Here is a 25,837-nt window from a genome sequence, read left to right as displayed (position 1 = left end):
CTCTCGTTTTTTCAATACATTTTGTCAAATAAACACCGTGTTTTCATTTCAATGCACTGTGGACTTCAGCCTACGGTTTACAATGATTGAAAGTGGAAAGTGGAAAGTAGATAGTCCTACACAACCATAAAACAAAACCATCGCAATAAAATCATGGAAGAGATAACACTGCGATTCCCTCTGAAGACATTTCCATGTAGTCAGCTCCTCGTCAATTATTCACCACGATTAAGGTGCTAATTTGCTGATGAAAGCTGATCGCTGTGTTCACCCGAGAGACCGAAGACCACATATTCAATTATCAAGGCCATCGTAAACAGGGATGTCGCCTACTCATTGGATTTCCTGTTACACTTGCAATAATGAAGCAGTTGTTTAATAGGCATGACTCATGACAGAGCAGACTCAATATATTTCTTGTTATTATGGATTCATAACATGAACTAAAATTGCTTGACGATGGTCAAAACGCCATTATGTTACTATAGTCATGTGACGTATTTATCCACAAATCGTGTCTACTTATAACAATAATCTATTTAAAATAACCGAGAAACACGACCTTGAACATCTGTAGAGATCCATCTCAATGACAACATGACTAATTTGTACACGTAGCCCTTTAAATTTCAAATTTTACGTCGAGTCAAATTTGCAAGTTGAACATAAGCATAAACAAAAGTGACAAACTTCTCCCAGAGCCATAGGAAATCTCTGCTATTTAAAGGAGTGAGTGAGTGAATGAGTATTGTTTTACGCCACTTTTAGCAATATTCCAGCAATAACACCGGGGGTCACAAGAAATGGGCTTCACACATTGTACCCATGTGGGTAATCGAACCCGGGTCTTTGGCGTGACGAGCGGACGCTTTAACCACTACGCTCCCCTGCTAGAAGAAGAGAAGGCTTTACGATTCTAACTGTATCATGAGATGTGGCTTTACATCACCATCAAATGGTATTGACACCATGTGGTGTCGAAATATTGAGTTCATCCTGTCCACAAAAATGGATCTCGAATTTGACCAGAGACATAATGAACGTCTGAAGATTAATCATTATAATTTTGTTTTAGATATATACAATATAACGACAACGTTATATTATACAGTTTAACGCTTCTGTCAAATGGTAAGCACTGTCGAAATTACAACAAAGTATACTAGAACACGTCACAATAATTCTTTACTCACAAAAGTCCAGAAACTCTCCGCACTGTGGCCACTTTCTGACAAGGGATTTGACAAAAATAATTTTTTCGAAAGCCCAAAATTTAAACTCGCTCGGCCCATGGGAGAATGTTTAGTTTCTCTCAGAATTCATGTTTTGGAGGTTGTAAATGAATGAATGTATGTTTATAAGTATCATGACACAAAATTCAACTCATTTTGACTGCACTTGGCAAATTGAGAGCGATAATAAAAAAATCATGCCCATGGGCGAAAAACATTTGCGGGAATATTTACTTTTACTCGAAATACATGTTTCCAATGTTTTGGAGGCTGTAGATCAATGAAAGTATGTCTATAAGTATCAACTCATTTTGACTCAATTCGACTAAATTTAGAGCGAAGTTAATAACTCTCGCCCATGGGCGAAAAACATTTGGTCATTTGTCCATAGTCGTTTGTGGTATTTTCGAGATGCTTAATGCGCACTACTCATTTACAGAATATTTCAGTTCATCCGGCATTTCGGTGACAACTCATTTAGACCTAATCTTATTCATCCCGAAATAGATAAATGATGCCTAAGTGAACACTGTGAAGTCTTAAAAGCACCAGGGGGTTGTAAAACCAGGAAGTGGTCACAAGAACAGATATTGGCAAGCATTACTAGTATTGCAATATCCACTGTGAATAGTCATTACTCTTCTCAGGGAACATCATGCCCTTGAAGAAAGGAAGTGAATTGTCATGTTCTTGCCAAAGTACACACTCCCTCGCTGTCCCTACAGGTAAATAAACCATAAACCAGATGCTAATACATGGGTTTGTTGGATGCAAGCTTTTCATATTTCATGAGCACTTGTCATTATACAGCCAGACTGATGTATATCCTTCTACAGCAGACAGCAGTGCCATTGTATATAGGACTGGAGTTTGGTATTCGCCATGAGGAATGAGGAGAATTTGTTCGTTGCTTAAACAATTTTAGGGTGAAATGAGACATATCCTATAGTATGTGCACTGTAAGGAGTTGAATGATGTGTTGGGTGGGCTGGGGTGGCATGTGTGTGTGTGTGCGTGTGTGTGTGTGTGTATGCGTGCGTGTGTGTGTTTGTGTGTGTGTTGGTGGAGGAGGGAGGGATATTGTTCTACACAGTGGCTGACAGGAATTATTATGTTTCAGACTGTACAAAACCTGAAATTGATTTATCTGCCGGAAAATGTTATTGTTGTGAATCCTTGTTTTATAGAATTATTCTTATTAAGAAAAAACAAACTGAAAAGTAGGTACATGTAGTCTCCCTACAAATTAATCCATCTCCCCGAAGCTGAAAAATATCTAGTCTCCACACAATGTTCCCCGTCCTGAAGCTGAAATATATCTCGCCAACATTTAAATTCCGACCTCCCCCATTTTCCCCAAGCTTCAAAATAGCTCGTCTCCACACAAATTCACCCCATTCCCCGAAACTGGTTGAAAAATAAATTGTTGTGTGTCCTTGTTGTTATTAAAAACAAATCTTCTTAAGATGTCAATAAAACAAAACCAAAAACTACAGAAAAATAGCAACATGTTTATCCGCACAAATTAACCCCCTCCCCGAAGTTGACGTCGCCAAACAAATTCACCCACCCCACACACACGCGCACGCGCGCACACACGCACACGTCACGAAACTGAAAAGTTATCTAGATTCCATATAAATCCAGACCTCCTCAACTCCAACTCCCCACGCCTCTCCCCCAAAAGTATGGTGGCTGATTAGGGCCATCCCTTTCTCGCCTTAAAAATTCGCCTCCGAATTTTAAGGCGAGAAAGCGATGGCCCTAATCAGCCACCATACAAAAGAGGTCCGTTATGCTCAATGCAAGGTGAGAGTCCGTTGTATCGATCTGCACAGTGAGTTAAGTCAACTGACAAACACTTCCTACATTGTTAATATCGCTGAAGTTGTTTGTACAGCATAGTGATTTAGTGTAATCTCCGCAGTCGAATAAAACACCTCACCTGAGAGCCAATGCATGTCTATAAAGCGTCCAAGCTGCCACTGCGGCATAGAACCCAGCTATTATCACTCCGGTCCAATACGGTGTGTTGAAATAAGGTTTAATGTTGCGGCCTTCAAGATTATTGCATTGACTTGTATGAACGTGTGTTCGTTTGCCAGCTAGCTTTTGACCGAACGTTATGCTGTTTTATGCGGTAGACCACTTAGGTATCATGCCACAGTTGACTATGGATGGCCACTTTGACACATTGTACTGAATCTGAGCCGATTGGCCTTGTTTTAGTATCTCAGTAAGGAGCCCCAGGAATGGTAACAAGTGTAATGGTTTAACGGCTTTTGAAATGACGCAGCTTGGGAATCAAACAGCAACGTGTCGCTCTCAAGACAGACGTTGTCTGGTGGAACACGGAGAGACGGTCGCTTCAGCTGAGCTAATTGTTATCATACGGTTATAGTGAGTAAATATGGTGTTACAATGTTTTTTATTAATATTCCAGCAATTTCACTGCGGCGGACAGGAGAGCTGTCTGCACACATTGTACCCACATTTCGAATCAAAACAGGACCTTCGACACAAGGTTAGCCCACCGACTCCGAATGTATTGAATTCAAGAATAAGTCTGTCGCACAAAGTATGCGCATGGAATTGGACTTGACAAAACATTCCAAATGTTATGGAAACGTTACTGAGCTGACGACAGCCGCTGCAACAGTGCCAGCCTCGGGCTACAAAATACGAGTATGATACCTGCTTCAAACAAATTAAAATCTAATAACCATGACGATTTGTTATATACTTTTTAAAAAAGTAGGGAAACTTCACTTTTAATTTACGATTGAAAAGATTGGGAGATACATCGGAGTAAATTAATGTTGATATGGTGATTAAGAATGTTTTGAGAGTGCATCACCGCTTGCACTTCCTTGTGACCAAAGTTGTTTGTACAGTTATCGCTCTTCAAAGATGATTGGTGTATGACGTGAAATTTGCACGTGTGCGATTTTAATTAAGTGTGTGATACCAGATGATTGTCAACATTAATAGTCAAAATCAAGAATGACATCCCATGCCCGTGTATGTGGTTACTGCGTTGTGCACGTGCTCCTATGCGTTGTGTATAGGGGTGGTGATAAAGAGAAATGGTGGTGCGTTGATAAGATGTCTGACTTTGAAAAGGTTTGTCAACGCTTATACTTCCTATCTAAATTGAAAGTTCAGGTTCCCCTACTTTTGTTAAAAGTATATTTTCCAAAATATTTTACATATTATTCATTTTCAAGGCATTGTTTATTCAAGGTAATATAAATGTCCATCTCATGTATATTCTTGCATTGAATCTGCTCAATTTATTTTACATACAGCCTGATCGACTAGGTTTGTCACTGTTCTGAACTTTATATGTGTCCTTTCGGTGTTGAAAACGACATTTTTATTTGAGACACAGTCTATTTGAAGCCACCATCAAACAAATGCATATACTATCGTACACCTGCTTGTTGACCACTAATAGTAATAGTGCTTGACATACATCACACCATTAGATCCAAGTACTACCGACTACCTCCTATACTGATATTGGTGATGGTGGTGAAGATGGTGATGATAATGACGCAGCTCTGTAGCCACGTACCCCTTAAGATCCGGGTTGGAATTGATCTCGACCACCCATGCTTGTCGTAAGAGGCGACTAACGGGATCGAGTGGTCAGGCTTGCTGACTTTCCATGACACATTCCATCGTATCCCAGTTGCGTAAATGCATGCTCATGCTGTTGATCACTGGATTGTCTGGTACAGACTCAATTATTTACAGACCGCCGCCATCTAACTGGATGATTAGACAAACAAAACAACAAACAAATCTGTAACCATGATTTGTTACTTCGTACCTTTTCGAAAGACTTTGGTCTGAGAACTACCGTCCCTACTTGCTGTGTATATAAGTAGACCACATGCCACTGGTAGTACTAAGTAGTATTTATGTACTGTACCTAACAGTATATCACCTATTTCACGGTGTGTCAGCTTAATGCTTCAGGAAAACCATCAATGTCGCTGTCTGAAGACAGATTCCGTTTGGCGAAAAACACGAACACGGTTATGGTGTCGTAACGAGACCGTATGGATTGAGACGCTGGATTGATGTACGAGACGTCGTTGTTCTCCTACCTCAGCACAACGTGTCGATAGTATTCTCATTGCAACAGCGATCCTTTCAAACATAAAGGAAGCCACTTAGAGTTAAACTAGAGACGCTGAACCGGCGAAAGACGGCATGTGTGTTTATTGGCACCAAATTGAAGACCACAGCATTGCAAGGAACCGTTAAAGACAAAGAATTCTAAGATGCATTCACATGGCAATGATCATGTCCTCGAGGTCTGATATCGTATATAATCATTGTCCAATATCTTCTACAGAAAACGGATAAGTTGAGTGTCAGGTGATTTCCTGGTTTGGTTCCGTATTGGCTATTAAAGTGCCATCAAGGATGTTTTATTTCAATTCAGTTGGTTCCGTCGAAATGAAGCTGTGCGATTGGATATCACAGTCAAATTGCCAAAGATTATATATCAATCTGCCAGTGCAGATCTAACTGTCAAGGATTGTATCTCAAAATGTCTGTAAAGTAAGCTCCTTTTTACGAAAGGTATGTGATCATGTTCAACGGTATGTAATCATGTTAAGCGAAAGAAAGCGTGGCTCTTTATCAAACAAAAAGAACTTAGTTAAGCATCCCCTGACATATCTCACGATTGAATGAGCCCCGATCTTAACCCTTTGGAGCATATCAGGGACATCATTGGTCGTTGTGTGCAACAAAGGGATCCTCCTGTACAGAACCTGGCCCAGTTGGAAGCTGCTTTACATGAGGAATGGCGTAGACTGCCCCTTCAGAGGATCAGGAGGCTGACAGGGGGTATGAGGAGGAGGGTGCTAGCTGCCATACAGTCACATGGAGGTTACACTTGGTATTGACCTTGAATCGTGTAAGACACGCAAAATGACATTTTGAACGTTCACATTCACCAATAATTTCAACATTAAACATTCCAGGGCCATACTTGTTCAGACATGGTTCTGCATGAAAATCAGTGTTCTTTTTTTAAATAATAAAATCAACATGGATTCCATCCATTTTGTCGGGTTTTTTTATGAGTCAAAGGATCACACGGGTCACCACGAGAAGTTGTATGTACGTGCTGAAAACCTATCATTGCCAAAATACAGGTGGTGCTTAATTAAGTTCTTCGTGTATAGATACTGCAAGATGTTTTAGAGAACTGTGAATTTGACGCGGTAGTTAAGAAAATCGTTCACTACACGATGTTCGGTCTTGGACTGGTAGAGAAAAATACATATATATATGGTTTGCATATATATATACATATATGCCCTTCAAGGATTCTCAAGTTTTCAGGTTGATATTGGATGATGAATTTAATCTGCCGGTAATCATGAACATAATCTCGAATTTAAACGTTGGTATGATAAAAAGAAAAATTATCACTCTAATTATGGTTCAAATATATACATTATATATTGAGAGAGTTATACCACACTGTATGTAGTTTTAGCTCTACCTTAACATATACTACTCACACTTTGCCAAGGATAACAAAAATTCCCAACTTTACTTAACATAGATCTATAATTTGAAATTGCATCCATTTAAAACTGGATAGATAATGATATGGTAACCCCTCTTTAGGCAAACAGCCACTTTTATCGAACCTTATGCACTTGATACATCAGTAACCATAAAAATGGTTTCCATAGCACCAATCAACCATTTTGCAAATCATGGAACGAGTCATTGACAAGTACACAACACCTGTCAATAGCAGGTATGGGATCCACAAGATGCAGTGACTTACTGAAACCTAGGATCCATGCTTACATGAACTTTAGATATTTATACTAAATTAGACCCCCATCATAGTTCTCTGTTGAATCAATGATCTGATCCTTAGCAAAGTGTGAATAGCATATGTCAAACACTGTTTACATGACCAATGTTATCTAGTAACGTTTCCGTTATGGTTAATAGGCACGAGGAAGTGAATTGTCATGTTCTTTCCCAGAAACAACGCCTTCAGTGAGTGAGTGAGTGAGTTTAGTTTTATTCCGCTTTAAGCAATATTCAAGCCAATATCACGGCGGGGGACACCAGAAATGGGCTTCACACATTGTACCCATGTGGGGAATCGAACCCTTGTCTTCGGCGTGACGAGCCAACGGTTTAACCATTAGGCTACCCCACCGCACCACAACGACTTGACAATAGAGGACAATATACCATCTCTATAAACTATAATGTTTATATATGGCTACGTAATAATAATAATAATAATAATAATAATAATGCATTTGTTTAAGCGCCTAATGTCCAACCAGTGCTGCTCAGTGGCGCTGTGCAGAGAAAGTGGAGAAACTAGTAGGTAGCTAGAAAAAGATGAGTTTTTAGTTGGCTCCTAAATGCTTCCAGGAAAATACTGATCTCAGTTCAACTGGCAGAGAGTTCCACAAAGCTGGTGCAGCAGCACTGAAAGCTCTGTCTCCCATGGATGTTTTTGTAGCTGGCATTTTCAGGCTGCCTCTTTTCTCAGACCTCAAGACACGTAGGGCGCAAGGAGTTCATATCTCAGACGCTTGTGTCATTACCAAATGTATTTATTTAGTCAGTGTATAAGGAATCTTTGTATTCGCTGTGGAATTTGTTTGTTGCCTTAGCAATGGTTACCAATGATGCTCCAGTTCTGGGATGGTATAAATCCAGCTAGGGTCCATGCAGGAAGCAACTGTACTGTAAGTCCCCATTGTATCTGGTAGAGTGATCTACCTTCAGTTGTTGGCAATCTACAGCCTGTTTTTATATTGTACTGTTCTCTTTAATACTATCGTTTTATGATAACATGCTAGTTTTACCTTAATATCTATGGTACACTAGCAGTATTCCTATTCAGTGTCAACAGGCTTTTAATTTCTAATTGTACTCATCCATTATGTACTTATTAATTGTTCTCGTCATGATATGGCTGAAATATTGCCGGTGTGACGATAAATATTAACTTACTCACACTAAAATCCAGCTCTTTCGTCGGAATAGAGCCGTTCTTCCGGAAATTAGACTTAAATCCAACTTTTTAAAGTCAACTATTTGGTTTTGTTTCATATAAGATAGTATATCAAGCAGCCAAAGGTCACGCCATCAGGTCAAACAGTCAAGGGTTATATTACAGAGGCAGCTCCATTAAAGGAAATGTCTGAGTGCCAGAAATGGGCTTCACACAACGTACCCATGCCGTGAATCGAACCCGGGTCTTCGGCATGACGAACGTATGCTTTAACCAATAGGCTACCTCACCGCCCCTCGTTATCAGTTACAGCGAAAGAGGATGTATGTAATGCAAATTAGTCACTACAATGTGACTACATTGCTTATTGCAATAAAATTACGTCTGACTCAATATTGGAGTTTTAGGGAATATTCATATCATGTGACCATAATATGTGTACAACGTATGATAAAATTATCAGTTTGCACATATATCTAAAATTATATAAAACAAATATGAATCATTTTCCTTCTTGGAAAGTGTGATATGTTGATATAGTAACTACAAAAAAACATCGTAGTTTTTCAGGTTATTATTAGACGATGTTAATTTGTTGAATATTTTGTGGTGCCTGACGATGACGACTATTACCAATACTCCTAGTCGCCTGAAAACAATTGTGTCCTTGGTCCTAAAATTCTATTTTCGGGGAAATCGATCTTGAACTTAAGAACAACAATACATGTATTTTAAAACCTATTCGATCAAATTCTGTGGAATTGTGCACATACCATCCTCGATAATCTCCAGGATATACGTTACGATCACTCTCCACTATACCCTGGATGCATCCACGGCTTGGCCCGATGATTTTATTACCTCCCTTGGCTGGCTTTTTATCCAATCAGGTGTCTACGCTTTGAAGTTGAGCGAACTAATCACAACTCACTTTCGCTTCTTAAATTATCTAACCGTTAAATTTGGCAACACAATTGATGCAGAGGTACTCTGAAAGAGGTAGAAGGAGTTCTTTTATATTTTTTTTGAAAGTTTCAGATCTGTCAATTTGTCTGTATTATTTCCTAAAAACATCTGAGTGGCACTGCGAACAAACCTTCTTGACTGCGACCGCTATCTTTGTTGACACTGGCAAGCTCAGTTGTAACGGCGGCTTAGCTGATTGGCTACTGTGAGAATGCTGAGCCAGCAAAGGGAGGTAATATAATCATCGGGCCAAGCCGTGGATGCATCCAGGGTATAGTGGAGAGTGATCGTAACGTATACCCTGGAGATTATCGAGGATGTGCACAAGCATGTGCTATATGAAAATAACTTGGAAAATAACAATAGTATGTTAAAGCTCTTGAAATAAATAAGATTGTAAGATTATTGTATTATTTTTTATATTTATTATTATTATTATAAATTTCTCCCGTACCAGGTTGTATTTTTGTTGTTTTAACTTGTTTTAGTTTCATAGCTTACGAATTACATTAAAATAAAGCATACGTAAGGGCAATGTTTTAATGTTTCATTTGCATGTCCATAATCATGAAAATAACTTCCAGATTGTTCCATTTCCATGTCACGTGATCAAACTGAGTTTGCTGATTGGTCCAGTAACCGTTTAGAATAGTCTGGAACTATCAATTTATGTTATTGTACGGAGATAAAACAATGTAAAACCACTTCCTAGGCTATATATCACGATGAAATTTAGCATGGACTCAGAATATGCAGTAAAACATACTCTTAGCTTCCTACCTCAATTAGGAGTGCTGCTACTACTACTTCTGCAACAACAACAACAACAACAACAACAACAACAACTACTACTACTACTACTACTACTACTACTATTTTGGTTGACACCTATCATTGTATCCCTACTGCGTAGATCGATGTTCATGGTTTTGATCACTGGATTGTCTGGACCAATCTTGATATTTTTCAAACCTCTGCCATATAGGTGGCATATTGCTGAGCGCGGCGTTCAACAACAAATAAACAAACTAATGCTATGCATGATAACTAAAGAAGCCCACTTTAGGGTTATTGTCGGCGAGGTTGTCAGGGTAATTGTAAGTTAGGTGATCAGGGGAATTGTCCAAGAAATGGGAAGCGTTTTTGTTAGCGAGGTTGTCAGGGTAATTGTAAGTTAGGTGATCAGGGGAATTGTCCAAGAAATGGGAAGGTAATTGTCCGCAAGGTTGTCAGGTTAATTGCTAGCGAGGTTGTCAGGTGAGGTGGTCAAGAAAATTTTCAGAGAAATGGGAAGGGTAATTGTAACTAAAGAAGCCCATTTATAATTGTAAGGATATGATAACTGCAGTAACAGTGTAAAGGATAATTGGCTAAGGAACGCAACTGTTCATACGATGCATTACGTCACTATTCCTCCAGAAAACGGAATCATATAAGCAAAAACACACACACACACTCTCCAGCAATCTGAAGCAATCAGTTTTCAACATTAGCATCCCACGAAGTGTTGGTCTTTCTATCATAATGCAAAATATCTAAATATCCGAAGCAATGAACTTCAAGGCTTCTCATTAAAGAGCTTGGTTGATCCTTTGGGAAATATAACACATTAGCAGCGCCGTGTTGTGTGTAATTGAATACATTATCTTCTAGTTGCCTGAACTTGACGCTTATTAAAGATGACATCGATTCATTTAAATTAAATTGTGGCGCCAGTTAGCCGCCCAGGCTGTGTGTGGAGCCCAGCTTGTGGGTTTTCCATCACTTTCTTCTGAAGAATAATGCCAGTTATTTACCGTTAGGTGTGACTTGTTTACCTAGGAAATCAATCGCAAAGATCTTGACTCGGCGTCTTGCGAGACACTGTTCACAAAACGGTTTTGCACTTGATGAAAAACGTGTGACGAGGTGTTATAGAGTTAAAGAAAGAATCATTAATAACGTTTCTTTATTGGGTTTGCCTTTTTGTTCTGGTGCTAAACACTGGCATGATGATTCTGGGATACAAACCATGTCAGTGATCTATTTCACTGGACACTGCTTGGACATTGGACAATGCAGTGCTCGGGATGTTTATTTGTGAGCACGGAATGTGTGGGTTTGTCATGGAATTGTCAGCAAAATTACCAGAAGGCTATCATGGGAATTGTCCGAGAAATGGGAAGGGTAATTGTCCGCCAGGTTGTCAGGGTAATTGCTAGCGAGGTTGTCAGGTGAGGTGGTCATGAGAATTTTCAGAGAAATGGGAAGGGTAATTGTCAGCAAGTTTGTCAGGGTAATTGTATGTTAGGTGATCAGGGGAATTGTCCGAGAAATGGGAAGGGTAATTGTCCGCCAGGTTGTCAGGGTAATTGCTAGCGAGGTTGTCAGGTGAGGTGGTCATGAGAATTTTCAGAGAAATGGGAGGGGTAATTGTCAGCAAGTTTGTCAGGGTAATTGTATGTTAGGTGATCAGGGTAATTGTCCAAGAAATGGGAAGGGTAATTGTCCGCCAGGTTGTCAGGGTAATTGCTAGCGAGGTTGTCAGGTGAGGTAGTCAAGAAAATTTTCAGAGAAATGGGAGGGGTAATTGTCAGCAGGTCTGTCAGGGTAATTGTAAGTTAGGTGATCAGGGGAATTGTCCGAGAAATGGGAAGGGTAGTTGTCAGCAGGTTTGTCAGGGTAATTGTAAGTTAGGTGATTAGGATATTTGTCCGAGAAATGGGAAGGGTAATTGTCAGCAGGTTTGTCAGGGTAATTTTAAGTTAGGTGATCAGGGGAATTGTCCAAGAAATGGGAAGGGTAATTGTCCGACAGGTTGTCAGGGTAATTGCTAGCGAGGTAGTTAGGGTAACTGTTAGTGAGGGGCTCAGTGACGTACCAACAGGGGGATTGTTAGTGGGGTTGTCAGAGTATTGTCAGAGTAACTGTCAGCGAGGTAGGCAGTGAAGGTTACAGGTGAATTGTAAGGGAAGTAAGAGAAAAATGAAAAGGAGAATTGACAAAGAAGTGGGCTGGGAATTATAAGGGAAGTTAGTGAGAAGTGAACAGGGGAGGTTTTAGAGAAGTGGGCAGGATATTATCAGTGAGTTTGTCAGCAGAATTGTTGGAGAAGTGGTCAGGGACCTATGATGGAAGTAAGAGGGAAGATGAACAGGGGAATTGAGAAAGAAGTGGGCAGGGAATTATAACGGGAGAAATAAGTAAGAGAAATGTGAACAGGGGGATTGTCTGTGAAGTTGGCACGAAAATTGTAAGGGAAGGGAGAGAAAAATGAAGGGAATTGTCAGAGAAGTTGGCAGAGGAATTGTAATGGGAATTGAGAGAAAACTTAAAAAGGGGAATTGTTAGAAAAGTAGGCAGAGGTATTGGAAGATGAACTGTCACAGTCATGGGCAGGTGATTAGTCATAGTAGTGTTTCATAGTAGGGAAGTAAGAGAAAAATGAAAAGGAGAAATGACAAAGAAGTGGGCTGAGAATTATAAGGGAAGTTAGTGAGAAGTGAACAGGGGCGGTTTTAGAGAAGTGGGCAGGAAATTATCAGTGAGCTTGTCAGCAGGTGATTAGTCATAGGAGTGTGGTAGAGGTCAAGTATCAGCGAATATCAGCATGGTGATAGAGCAATCTAAGGCATGATCAATACATCATGGAAGCGTCATTTACACACTCTGCCAGTGAGGTTCAGGATTATTATATTACAGAATATTTTCAACTGACTGTCCGTGATATCATACGTTTCACTAATTACATTTTTGGTAAATGATGCCATTGGACGTCAGGAGGCTGGGTGTCTCACTCTGCCGTTGAACGTCGATAATTACCGTAATTACATTTTTGGTAAATGATGCTGATCAACCGAGGGATAATTAATTACCTTACATGAATAGACGTGATATCTTTCCGCTCCACACTATCAACAGATGAATCGTTCCTCAAACGAATACATTTGGGATCCCTGTAGTTACTTACACCCCAAAACACCCAGGTCATTTAAGATACAACAAAGTGTGAGTGTGTCATGATGAGGGGGGATCAGTCCTCTACTCCACACTGATATGTTTCCATACAACCTTTTGCGCGGTTTGTGTATTACAGGTTAGCAATGACAAATATTTTATATTTTAAATAAAATATGAAAAGAGGGTGCCAGCAGAGCCAATTTTTCAAAATTAATCTACGGCAGGAAATATTTGGTTATCCTGCTAATTAAAAGCATCTGATTGAATACATGCTCTCATCAGTAATAAGAGAGGGATAATGATGATACGATCTGAGGAGGAGGGGAAGGAGGTCTAGAGTGATGATGAGTCGTAGGACGACGGCGATTATTATTATTATTACATGTATTATGACATGATAATCATCATTATCCTGTTGGAAAATTATTCTACGACATCTAATTTCATCAGTTCCATTACATGTAATAATGTGAACAGGGATGATGGTATTAATGACGACGATGATGATGATGATGAGGACGATGATGGTGATGATTTGAGGAGGAGAAGAAGGAGGGTGAGAAGGACACTGATTTGAAGGAAGTCTATGACGACAACGATGATGATGATGATGATGATGATGATTTGAGGAGGAGAAGAAGGAGGGTGAGAAGGATACTGATTTGAAGGAAGTCTATGACGACAACGATGCTGATGATGATGATGATGATGATGATGATGATGATGATGATGATGATTTGAGGAGGAGAAGAAGGAGGGTGAGAAGGATACTGATTTGAAGGAAGTCTATGACGATAATGATGATGATACGATATGAACGATATAAGTGTTAACACCTCATTACTTCGATAAGTACACCACGCGACTTCGAACATTAAGAAAGCTCTGATCAGGTTTGGTAGTAAACTCCTGACAGGGCACAAAGTGTTGAAAGGAGAATGTCCTTCCCATCTCTATCTTCATTAAACATTGTAGATAGTCAATAATCTGTTGCTGAAAAACATTCGGAAACTTTGTTTCATCACGTAACTCCTTGCAGCGTCTGGCGTCCTCTGTAGAGTTCCAATTCAATAAACTAAGTAAAGAAATTTTGTTGGAAACTCGCTTAAAGTAGAATTTTCAACAACACTTCAATCTGTAACGTCGTAATGAAGATGGCTGTTGACAACATCGTCGCTCCTTGTGAAAACAAGGCGCCTCAAACCGACCCATACAAGTTGAAAATGTGTCTGTGAGTTGTTGTGTCAGGAAATAAACCCACAATGGCGGCAAACATCCCTTAAACGTAGCTAAAGATTGAATAGACACGCACGATGCTAATGACGTTATAGTGACGGCATTATAACGGCCGCCAGATAAACGGCTTTCGTTTTCAATAGACCACAGGATCCATATGTCTGGCACTTGTGTTAAGGGATGGAGGAGTGTTAGGTAAATTGGGAGAAATAAACACATAATAGCGGCATCGGTTCCAGTTGCTGGTGTCCGTTTAGTCTTTTGTTGCCCACGGTTACGGAACAGCATGACGCTTAGTAATGTTGGATCATTAGTGTTCTAAGAGTTCATTGTTTGTACTCTTGACATATAACAACGTTACCTTATCAATGGGTGTTGTTCGTGTGTTGGGCCTTTGATGCTTTCATCCCTTGAATTAATTACATCACTGGGAACATAACACTGTTGGCCAACCTATGTTGGTTGGTTGGCCACACGCAGCAATATTCCAGCTATATGGCGGCAGTCTGTAAATAATCGAGTCGGGACCAGAAAATCCAGTGATCAACAGCATGAGCATCGATCTACGCAATTGGGACACGATGACATGTGTCAACAAAGTCATGAGCCTGACCACCCGATCCCGGTAGTCACAATGGAAACTGTTAATATGAAAATATCTTCACACCTTTTATGGATATGATTGAACGCCATGTCTATTTTCCTGTTATATTTTAGGGCGTCATTGATGACGCACGGTGGACCGTACTCAGATTATTAGGCTGTTTTGGGCACAGCACTGAAGTTTATAACACATTTCTTTTCGCTCCCGTTGGTGTGTTAAGTCACTCACGAGTTAATCACTTTTCGGCCTGTCCTAAACTGACCTTCTGTAGACGATTGATTTTAATCCTACATGTAGATTTCTTTGCGCTATGATTATTTTACTTTTATAAGGCTTTATTAATATGGCTTACAGCCTGACCACCCGATCCCGTTAGTCGCCTCTTGCGACAAGCATGGCTTACTGAAGATCAATATTCTAACCCGGACCGCGAAGATCCGTGTTAGAATTTATCTTCAGTAACCCATGCTTGTCGTAAGAGGCGACTGACGGGATACGGTGGTCAGGTTCGCTGGCTTGGTTGACACATGTCATCAGTTCCCAGTTGCGCAGATCGATGCTCATGATGTTGCTCACAGGATTGTCTGTTCCAGACTCGATTATTTACAGACCGCCGCCATATAGCTGGAATATTGCTGAGTGCGGCGTAAAACTAAACTCACTCACTCACGGGTTTCCTGTATGCTTACGATGATGTCTGTAGTTAGACAAAGGGGAGTGAAGATTTCAATGAAGGCAATGTCTCATCGACAGCCCGGCAGACATGCAAACAGACACGAGACTGACTGACTGACTGAGTTTGCTTTTACGCCGCTTTTAGCAATATTCCAGCAATATCACGGCGGGGAACACCAGAAATGGGCTTCACACATTGTACCCATGTGGGGATTCGAACCCGGGTCTTCGGCGTGACGAGCCAACGCTTTAACCACTGGGCTACCCCACCGCCCCACAGACACGAGAGGACGCAGTGAGTGACTGAATGAGTATTTACGCCGCTTTCACCAGTATTCCCGCAATAACAATGCGAGGTACACACATTGTACCCATGTTGGTAGACAAGCAGAAAACACAGACACAGATATGAAGACTATTTGCGTAAAATACGAATAATATGTATCTGAGTGAGATATGTAGCATATCTAGAGATGAAACTTCTAGCGTGAATAAGTTTAGTTTTGCACCGTATTTAGCAATATTCCAGCAATATCACGGTGGGGTGATCAGAAACGCTCTTTACACATTGTACGCAGCGGGGAATTGAACCTAATTCTTCGGGGTGACGAGCGAACGCTTTAACCACGAGGCTACCTGCGAAACTCCTGGAATCAAATTAGAGCGCCTCAGACCACACAGAGAGACACCCATTTTCCCAACAGGCGAGAGAAATAGGCGTGAGAAAACACCCAGATGCCCCACACTATCACCTCAACAAAGCAAAAATAAATAGAGACAATATATAACAGGACCACTCTGATGGCATGAAGCTCGACCTTATCCGGATTTATTAATATTACACCGTATTTTTATCTAATTTATAAAGTGGTGCTGCTTTTACCAACATTCCTGGCATGTGTTGAATGTTTTTATATTAGGCCGTCAGATTTTTGTGTCATTACGAAATTACAAGTTGGGTTTTATTGATTGGACTGTAGAAAACCGAAACCCCAAAGCGATATACTGTGATCAGATGCTGAGTTCACCTATCGGGACTGTGAGGAATATGACAAGAACGACGGGCAAGCTGGCTTTATTTGTTAATTATCTGTAGCTGTTGGAGTGTCACTGTGTCTTTCATTTCATTGTTCGTGTTTTCAATTCTCATGCCCGGAGGGCTGTTTAATCGAAAGAAATTACTTACAGAATACAACTCGACAAAAGCTACCATTGGTTAATGTTAAAGAACCCGCATGCTTGTTTGTTTTTAAATGCCACTGTCGGGATTATTTAGCTTTATGACGTCCGTCTGTTAATACGTGAACATTCGTGTCAGGATAATCCGGTGATTGATATCGTGAGCATCGATCCAAGACGTCGGGAACGACGTCACGCAGTCAACGACGTTACCGTCCCTGATCATCCGTCACGCGTAAATATTTTTGTGCATTAGCTCTTCATCGCACCGTGAAGATCCGGGTTGGAAATGATCTTCAACAACCCATGCTTGTCTCCACCCGTGAAGATCCAGGTTAGAAATGATCTTCAACAACCCATGCTTGTCGTAAGAGGCGACTGACGGGATCGGGTGGTCAGGCTCGCTGACTTGGTTGACACATGTCATCGTGTCCCAGTTGCGTAGATCAATGCTCATGATGTTGATCACTGGATTGTCTGGTCCAGACTCAATTATTTACAGACCTCCATCATATAGCTTTAATATTGCTGAAGTTCGGCGTGAAACAACAAACATACAAAACCTCCCTCATCAGTATTACACGTTATGGTGTAACTGAAAGAATGAAAATATTAGATACATATCGGCGTGAAACCACACACACTCAAATTGAGACCCTTCATTGTTATTTTTGTATAGCATGACATACATGTCCACTGAAACTATGTTTCATAATTCACCTTGAAAGTATGAGAAAGTGAAATGCGACCTTGCCCGTGTTTATCGTCTAAAGCAAAACCTGGATAATCCGGTTCCTACATGCATGATGCATGCAATGATGCATGTTAACATTAAAGATTACACAGGGGTTATGCAGGGATAGACGTAGCGAAAGAGAGGCAGATAATGTTTTAATCAATATCTTGATTTAGGATGTGTGATAATTTTGCCGTTGTCCGTTTCTTAAACACCTGATAATGATACCGTTTGGGCACAGTTTCGCATTAATACATAACTACTTGCGCGCACTCAGGGAAATTGGATTAAGGAGCTTCAATGATAATGCAAGCAAACAGGATTTGAAACAATCACTGACACTGTAAAACCATACCGTTTCTGCACGAACGAATGTGAAACTGAATGAAGCACGAGTAACCTATTTAATTACAATCGGGAAACATGAATACACAATGTCATTTACAAAGAGATCAAAAGGACCGATGCTCATGCTGTTTATTTGGTCTACTCCCATTTGCGAGAACTCCCAGTTGCGAGACTCCCAGTTGTGAGACAGTGGAGAAGGTAAGGAGCAAAGAAAACACACCTTACTCCCCTATCTGATAGAATGGATTAACCCCAGCTAATTAGGGATTAGCTATTTAACTGAATCTTGTGGAGGTAGCTTAAAAGAAAAAGTAATTAACCTACTCAGGTAAAAGGCTTTAAAAGATAAACACTTTGTGTAGGTAACTTCGTGACCTTTCGAAAGAGAAATTAATTGACCTACTCAGATTTACGTGCTTGAAAAATTTAGCAATAACTGTTGTAACTATAATTAATCCAAATGTATTTATTAACCTGTGACTGCTCTTTCCGATCACTTGTATTACAAGAACAAGCAGCGGCAGACTTGTACCTACACAGACATTCAACGACTACATCACTACAACCTGGGTGGACGACGACGCTCGCTTTCCCTTGCCCATATGGAACCATCATGACACATTCGGCCCCAGGACTAACAACAACATTGAGGGGTTTCACAGTAGATTGAATGCTACACTCAGTCATCGCCATCCAAACATATTCAGGTTTATGGAAATCATCAGGAAAATAGAGAAGGCAGAGAAGGCCAAGCTGTGCCAACTCGACCTGGGAGGCGCCCCTCGATCGAGGAAACGCGTGTACAGGGAAATAGACAATCGACTACATAGACTCAAAGATCAACTTGCAGATGGAACGAAAATCACATGCAGTATCTTGATGCAGTCGGCAAACTGCTGAAAATATGAAAAGTGTCAAAATTTCCAAATATGGACCCATGTAAAAATGTTATTTATAACGACACACAAACATCATAATAACGCAAATCATCAAAATGTGTGAATAAAAAATGATAATGAAGTATTTAATGAACTATTTCTTCTGTGTAAATATAATGATAATCTTTTTCAGTATTTCAGTATTTAACTTGTTCTTTATTGAAATCAATAAATGCTCTTCAATGAACAATGTCTTCTGTGTCTCATTAATGAACTATGCCTCCTGCGGGTACTCTTCAGCAACAGGGCTGTTCCCACTTTCATCGTAGGGATTGGGAAGCACTGAACCATTAATTAATGTGTCTCGCAACTGGGAGTTCTCGCAAATGGGAGGACACCGTTTATTTGGGATTTCATTTCGTGGAAGCGCGGTGGCTGAGTGGGTTAGATCGCTGACTTTGTGCGCTGGTGTACTAGAGTATGTACTTTCGTAAGGTCATCACAACTGACCCATGAAGGTCCGGGTTAGAATGAACCTTCAGTAACCCATGCTTGTCGTAAGAGGCGACTAACGGGATCGGGTGGTCAGGCTCGCTGGCTTGGTAGATAGATGTCGTCGGTTTTCATTTGCGTAGATCGATGCTCATACTGTTGATCACTGGATTGTCTGGTCCAGACTCGATTATTTACACACCGCCGCCATATAGCTGGAATATTGCTGAGTGCGGCGTAAAACTCAACTCACTCACTGAGAATCAAATCGCGGATCTGGAATCCAAGCTTTCCGTTTGTTTGATCAGTAACAGGTGGTTGATTAAACTGAGTAACAAGTAATCAGACATTATTATTAATTAGTCATAGAGTAACCAGATATCATTAATGATTACTCATACAAGTAATCATAACCATACATGCCTACTTATGCAAGTAATCATGAACCATATATGATTACTCCTACAAGTAATCAGATATCCTTAATGATTACGCATACAGATAACCATAACCATAATGAATACTGATACAAGTAATCATATACCATACATGACCCACACAAGTAATCAGATATCATTAATGACTACTCATGTTAGTAATCATAAATCATATACTAGTATTACCCATACAAGTAATCATAAACCATATATGATTGCTCCTACAAGTAATCAGACATCATTGATGATTACTCATATACATATACTCGTAACCATAAATGAATATTGATACAAGTAATCATAATTATAAATGATTACTCATTCAAGTAAGGAGACACCTTGAACGATTACAAATTACACCTTTCCATGCATGTCGTTCTCAGCAAGAATTGTCGAGGTTGGTGGTTTTCCGCCATTATTCATTCAAATACACACAGCTGTAGCCCTCTATTTCCTTGCAACCAATGTCAAGCCACGTCTTGATATAATGGCAATACTGAACCATAATACACAGACGCAACTGATAATTCAATTTGAGTAAAGTTGCAGTCACAAACTCTTTAACGCTTTCGATCTAATGTCACTTCTTGCTTCACTCCCTACGCCAGAATTCCGGGGATCAGAGAGAGTGATAGTCTCGCAAAGTCCCGCAAAGTCTCCTTCTAACAGACAGCGCCAACATGGCGCTAGTCTGTATTTGCGCTTAAGCCTCTCGTCAATTCCGAGTCTGTTGCCCAAGACGTAGGAAATACTCCAATCCAGCGACAGTATGATCCGAAGTTCTATTAGATCACTTTTATTGAGAGTTCATTCGGAACAAATCGGATTGGAGTGATGAATTTCAAGTGATCGTTGCCGTCGGTGTATCTTACTTAAGACGCTGCTGCCGTAGTTGCTGACACCACGACCGCATCTGTCAAGTTAACTTAATACAAGATGCCCACTCATATAGGTTTTACACAGCTGATAAACTCCAGTGCCTAGGAATCAGGCTCCGGGTTATTATCACAAATGTTCCATCTGGAAGCGTATTTTTCAATAACGCAAATGAAAAACGCCATGATGTTAAGACTTCATGATCTAATTTCTGTCTTAAAGGATGGTTCAGCTCGGCGAAAATGGCAGTCCTGGTCGATTTGATTAAGTCTTTCAAACTCCCATTTGTTTGTCTGTTAACTCAATTTGTATCTTCATATCAATCTAACGGTTACTGTGTACAGCTGAACAGAAGCAATATATGTTTCACATGCGGCAATAATTGAATTACCACGTCTAGATCTATACAAAAAGTGGGGCACTAGGTTGCTGAACAGAGCTCCTCTTTAACACTATTGACGGGGCGCGTAAGTTATGATGGTGTTTTTTTTCTTTCTTAACGCCATTTTGAAGAATATTCATCTTGGATGGCGTATGTCAGTGGAATCTGTCAAGTCCGGACTCTGTGTAATCCGGTTTTCTACATAATCCAGACTACTCGTTGAGTCCCGGCAAAACTGTTCTTAATTTATCATTATAGCTTGCTTTATAATCCGGACTCTCTCAATTACGGATTACAGACTAAAATAAAAGCCCCAACAATCAACTTGCTATGAGAACTAAAATAACAGTCCGTTGATTAAACATGTCCGTTACTTCAATCGCGGCCAGCTCAGACCACAAGACAACTGGCAGTTACTGTCTTGGATGTAAAACGGAAGTATGTTCTCATAACCATTTTACTGACCCCTAACATGGGAACCTGTTTTGTTTTTCTGTTTTATATCACAACAATCACTGTCAACGAAATGGTAATTTTACTCAAAATGTTAGAAAAGATATATAATTTGTTATGTCTCAGCAGGTTTCAAGCTATATTGAGGTGGTCTGTAAATAAACAAATCCGATGACTGACATCATGACCATCGATCTACGCAAATGCTAAACGAACATAAACCCTGTATGTCGCTTGGTAAGATATATTTATTAATATAATAAATTCACAATTCTTTATAACAACATTTCGCTGTGTCCAAGAAAGAAATACACATTCTTACGTTGGTGATAATCTCTTGCCTTTCGTAAAAAGGAGCTTACTTTACAGTTGATTGGTTGTTTAACACTTCTCACAGCAATATTCCAGCCATATGGAGGCGGTTTGCATATAATCGAGTCTGGATCAGACAATCCAGTGACTGACATCATCCGCATCGGGATACAATGTCGTGCATCATGCATGTCAACGAGTCTGCGTCATTGTGAATCACCGACGCTGATATTTCCATCCGTTAGTCGCATCTTACGACAATCATGAGCTGCTGAAGACAACTAATCTGATCCATTTAAACTGAAGCTATGTTGATAAGGTAAAAGGTAAAACGTAAGTATTACTTTTATACCACATGTTTCTAAAATACACTACATGGGCGGATCCAGGAATTTTTAAAGGGGGCAGGTGGTTCGAACCCCCTGAACCCCACCCCCCATTGGCTCCGCTAAAGCAAAACAAATATTCAATGTGGTCCTAAGTCATTTTCGAGAGGGGGGGGGGTCCAACCCCCTGAACCCCCCTCTGGATCCGCCAATGCACTAAATACAATATTCACCGTCAGATATACATGACAATCTCATGCAGTGTCAACTCGTTCGTCAGAACCTTCCCGGTTCAACTAATCTGGATTACGGGGTTATCAGAGTAAGAAGGGTCCGGATTAATCAGGTTTTACCCTTGTAATTCTTCGAAAAGACAATACCAGTACAGTTAATAATTTCTTTGGTAAAATCACAAAGATCTTCCAATTACGAAAGCTATTCCAGTAATCCAACAGAACATCGTCCAGAACATTCTGTTCCGCAAAAGATCACCAGGAGTCCAAGGTACACCAATGGATTCCTGATAAATCGATTGCTCAGACCTGTAATCTTCTGTGAGAGCTAACCCCATAACAACTAAGGCCGTAGGACGTCTGGATGAAGATTACCTGGACGTATTAAGATCAAGAGAAAGCCTTATCAATTTCACAAATCAAGTTTTACTGTACCCAGCGCTGCGTAATTTAATCCTAGTCCAGTGATCCGTCTAATGTGCCAGTGAGAAGGATTGGAGCCTCGCCTACCCTTTGATTTTGGATCGCGATCTTAGTCCTTAAGCAATTTCACGCATGGCGCATTAGGCTACATGTATTGGGTCAGAATTAACTTGCAACGTCAGCTGTCACGGTTAATATGAATGTGATTCGTGGTGCTATCAAATTTGTTATTGCGGAAAAAACATCATTTTTATTGACAGGAGAGTGTGATTCATGGAATTTGTCGTTCTCATCGAGCAAGTGTGTGATTATGAGGCGATTGCATTCCTCACGGAACGCAGGAACTTTACCAAACTATTGGGGGTTAAATGTACTGGCATTACTATTCCGATGAGCCGATGAATTGTAGTGAAAAGTAAGTGAGTGAGTGAGTTTAGTTTTACGCCGCACTCAGCAATATTCCAGCTATATGGCGGGGGTCTGTAAATTATCGATTTGGGAACAGACAATCTAGTGATCAAAAGCATGAGCATCGATCTGCGTATTTGGGAACCGATGACATGTGTCAACCAAGTCAGCGAGCCTGACCACCCGATCCCGTTAGTCGCCTCTTATGACAAGCATGGGTTACTGAAGATAAATATTCTAAACCGGATCTTCACGGGTATATAGTAAAAAAGTAAGTCAAAGCTAATTTTAGATTTAATGTAGAATCTAAGACGTATTGGCGCTTTCACAGTAAATCATAATCGATAAATTCGATGATGCTTGTCATCGTAACCTATGTAGATGGATGAAAATGATGACAGTCATTTGTTTGTCTGGACCAGACTCGATCATATCAAAATGGTATATAGCTGCAATGTGTGCGACGTTTATAAGACTCAGTCACGTGTTACTTATATATTTGCTGTGGAAACCCTTCTGTTTTCGTTAAAGTGAGACCCGTGAAGATCCAGGTTAGAATTGATCTTCAGTAAACCATACCTGTCGTAAGAGGCGACTAACGGGATCGGGTGATCAGGCTCACTGACTTGGTTGACACATGTCACCGGATCCCAATTGCGTAGATCGATGCTCATGCTGTTGATCACTGGATTGTCTGGTCCCGACTCGATTATTTACAGACCGCCGCCATATAGCTGGAACATTGCTGAGTGCGGCGTAAAACTAAACTCACTCACTCGCTCGTTAAAGACAGAATATTGAGATACAGAAACAGAAATCGATTGTGTACTGACTCGTTTCGTCAGTTGCTTGGCAATGGTGTTTGTAATACCTATTCAGTTCCCCCTTAGCTTCTAGCAAGTCTCATACTGCTCGGCACTTCTGGTCGACTGGAGAAACGTGCAGGGTTCTAGTGCCATCTTTTTGTTGATATTGTGGTTACCAACAACTCATGCTACAAAAGAAGCAATATAACATTCTCCCATAAAAATATGCAAAAAACAAATACCTAAAGATTTCAGGTTTCTTTTCAAAAATCAATTCAACATTCCTCTCATATGCATAAGATATCGATTGACTTTGAAGCCTTTTTGTTTCTATCGGGAAAATTAGATGGAATGTTTTGAAACATTTGTCACAGATTTCTTCTGTTAACATCTCCATCAGTATTGCTTCCTGGGGATAAGTCAACAGTGTTTGTTTTTGTTTGTTTCTTAACGCCACACTCAACAATACTGTAATTAATCAAATCTGGATCAGACAATCCAGTGATCAACAGCATGAACATTGATCTACATAACTGGGATACAGTGACATGTTTTGTCAAACAAAAAAGCATTATCATTATTAGCAGTAGTAATGATATTTATGATGAATGTGATAGTTTTATCAATAGCAGTAGTGGTAGCTAGGGGTGGGTATTGCAAAGAATTTCCATATTGCGATATATTGAGATGCGAAAGCATATATTGCGATATGTATTGCAATATATTGTAAGAAGTATTTTTAAACCAAAACACTACGTATAGTCGAGTTAATGCTTGATTTATAATGCATGAACACAACAAAATCACTATGCTTGATTAAGCTTTAATTAAAACTTTTAATCATGACAAAATAATAATGTAAATAATATTTAGCACAGATGAAACAAGGAAATATCCGAAGATTTCCGAGTGTTACGAAGTTTTCCGAATGCAAGTCAAAATACTGGTTTTCGATCAGCGTATCGCAATACGTATCGTTTTCATGTCTGAACAGGTAAATACCGGTAAACCGGTTATATTGCGCAGCCCTAGTGGTAGCTGTAGTGGTAGTTGTAGTGGTAGTTGTCTAGCTCCTCAAAATATTCAACAAATCAAGGTCATCGTCTAATATTAACATGAAACCCCAGGATGCTTTGAAAGTTCTAAACTCTTCACAGTTACTATGACAACATGTCACGGTTTAGAATAAAGAAACATGATAATTGTAATTTCACAATTTTAGATACATGTGATTAAACGGACAACTATTTTAGTCGTAATATCTTATAATATTTTCTTCGGGGGTACTGCTGCAGACTGTTTGTTGTTTAACACCGTACCCAGCTATATTCCAACAGTATGGCGAGGGTCTTTAAATAGTCGAGTCTTGGCCAGACAATCGAGCGAATCTAGCAAAGTGATCCCTGCACAACACGGCAGAATAATATTGAAAAATATCATCTTCAAGAAAAAACAAACATATTACGTTAATCGCATGCCATGTGAACCTGAAGAAATGAGTTTAGTGGTTGCTTACAGATAATATTTTTAGCAATTACGTAGCATTTATTTCTATGATTCGATTTTTACAAAAGGTCGATTGGTACTGATTTTAATTGGTTTGTTAGTTGGTTGTTTAACGCCTCAACATTCCAGCTATATGGCGGCGGTCTGTAAATAATCGAGTCTAGACCAGACAATCCAGTGATCAACAGCATAAGCATCGATCTAAGAAATTGGATACGATGACCTGTGTCAACCAAGTCAGCGAGCCTGACCACCCGATCCCGTTAGTCGCCACTCACCACAAGCAAGGATGCTGAAGACCAACTCTAACCTGGATCTTCAGGGATAAAGTCACCAGTGTAGATAAGAGTGTTGATGATGCTGAGC

General features: G+C 40.1%; 2 protein-coding genes across 3 annotated transcripts in view; one reads left to right on the top strand and one right to left on the bottom strand.

Annotated features, from left to right (window-relative positions):
- LOC124282763 (aspartic acid-rich protein-like) overlaps window positions 1-13,978 on the top strand; it is a 42,195-nt gene extending 28,217 nt beyond the window's left edge. The window contains exons 2-3 of the mRNA XM_046718790.1: window positions 13,702-13,806; window positions 13,904-13,978. Of these exons, the coding sequence (XP_046574746.1) occupies window positions 13,702-13,806; window positions 13,904-13,978 (180 nt within the window). The remainder of the gene's footprint in view (window positions 1-13,701; window positions 13,807-13,903) is intronic.
- Window positions 1-25,837, bottom strand: part of LOC124282745 (LWamide neuropeptides-like) — a 164,305-nt gene that overhangs the window by 68,493 nt on the left and 69,975 nt on the right. The window lies entirely within an intron of this gene.

This window comes from Haliotis rubra, unplaced genomic scaffold (genome assembly GCF_003918875.1).
Source record: "Haliotis rubra isolate DU_JTF1 unplaced genomic scaffold, ASM391887v1 Scf302, whole genome shotgun sequence".
Taxonomy (NCBI): domain Eukaryota; kingdom Metazoa; phylum Mollusca; class Gastropoda; order Lepetellida; family Haliotidae; genus Haliotis; species Haliotis rubra.
Note: the sequence above shows the minus strand (reverse complement) of the source record. Positions and strands in the feature narration are given on the sequence as shown.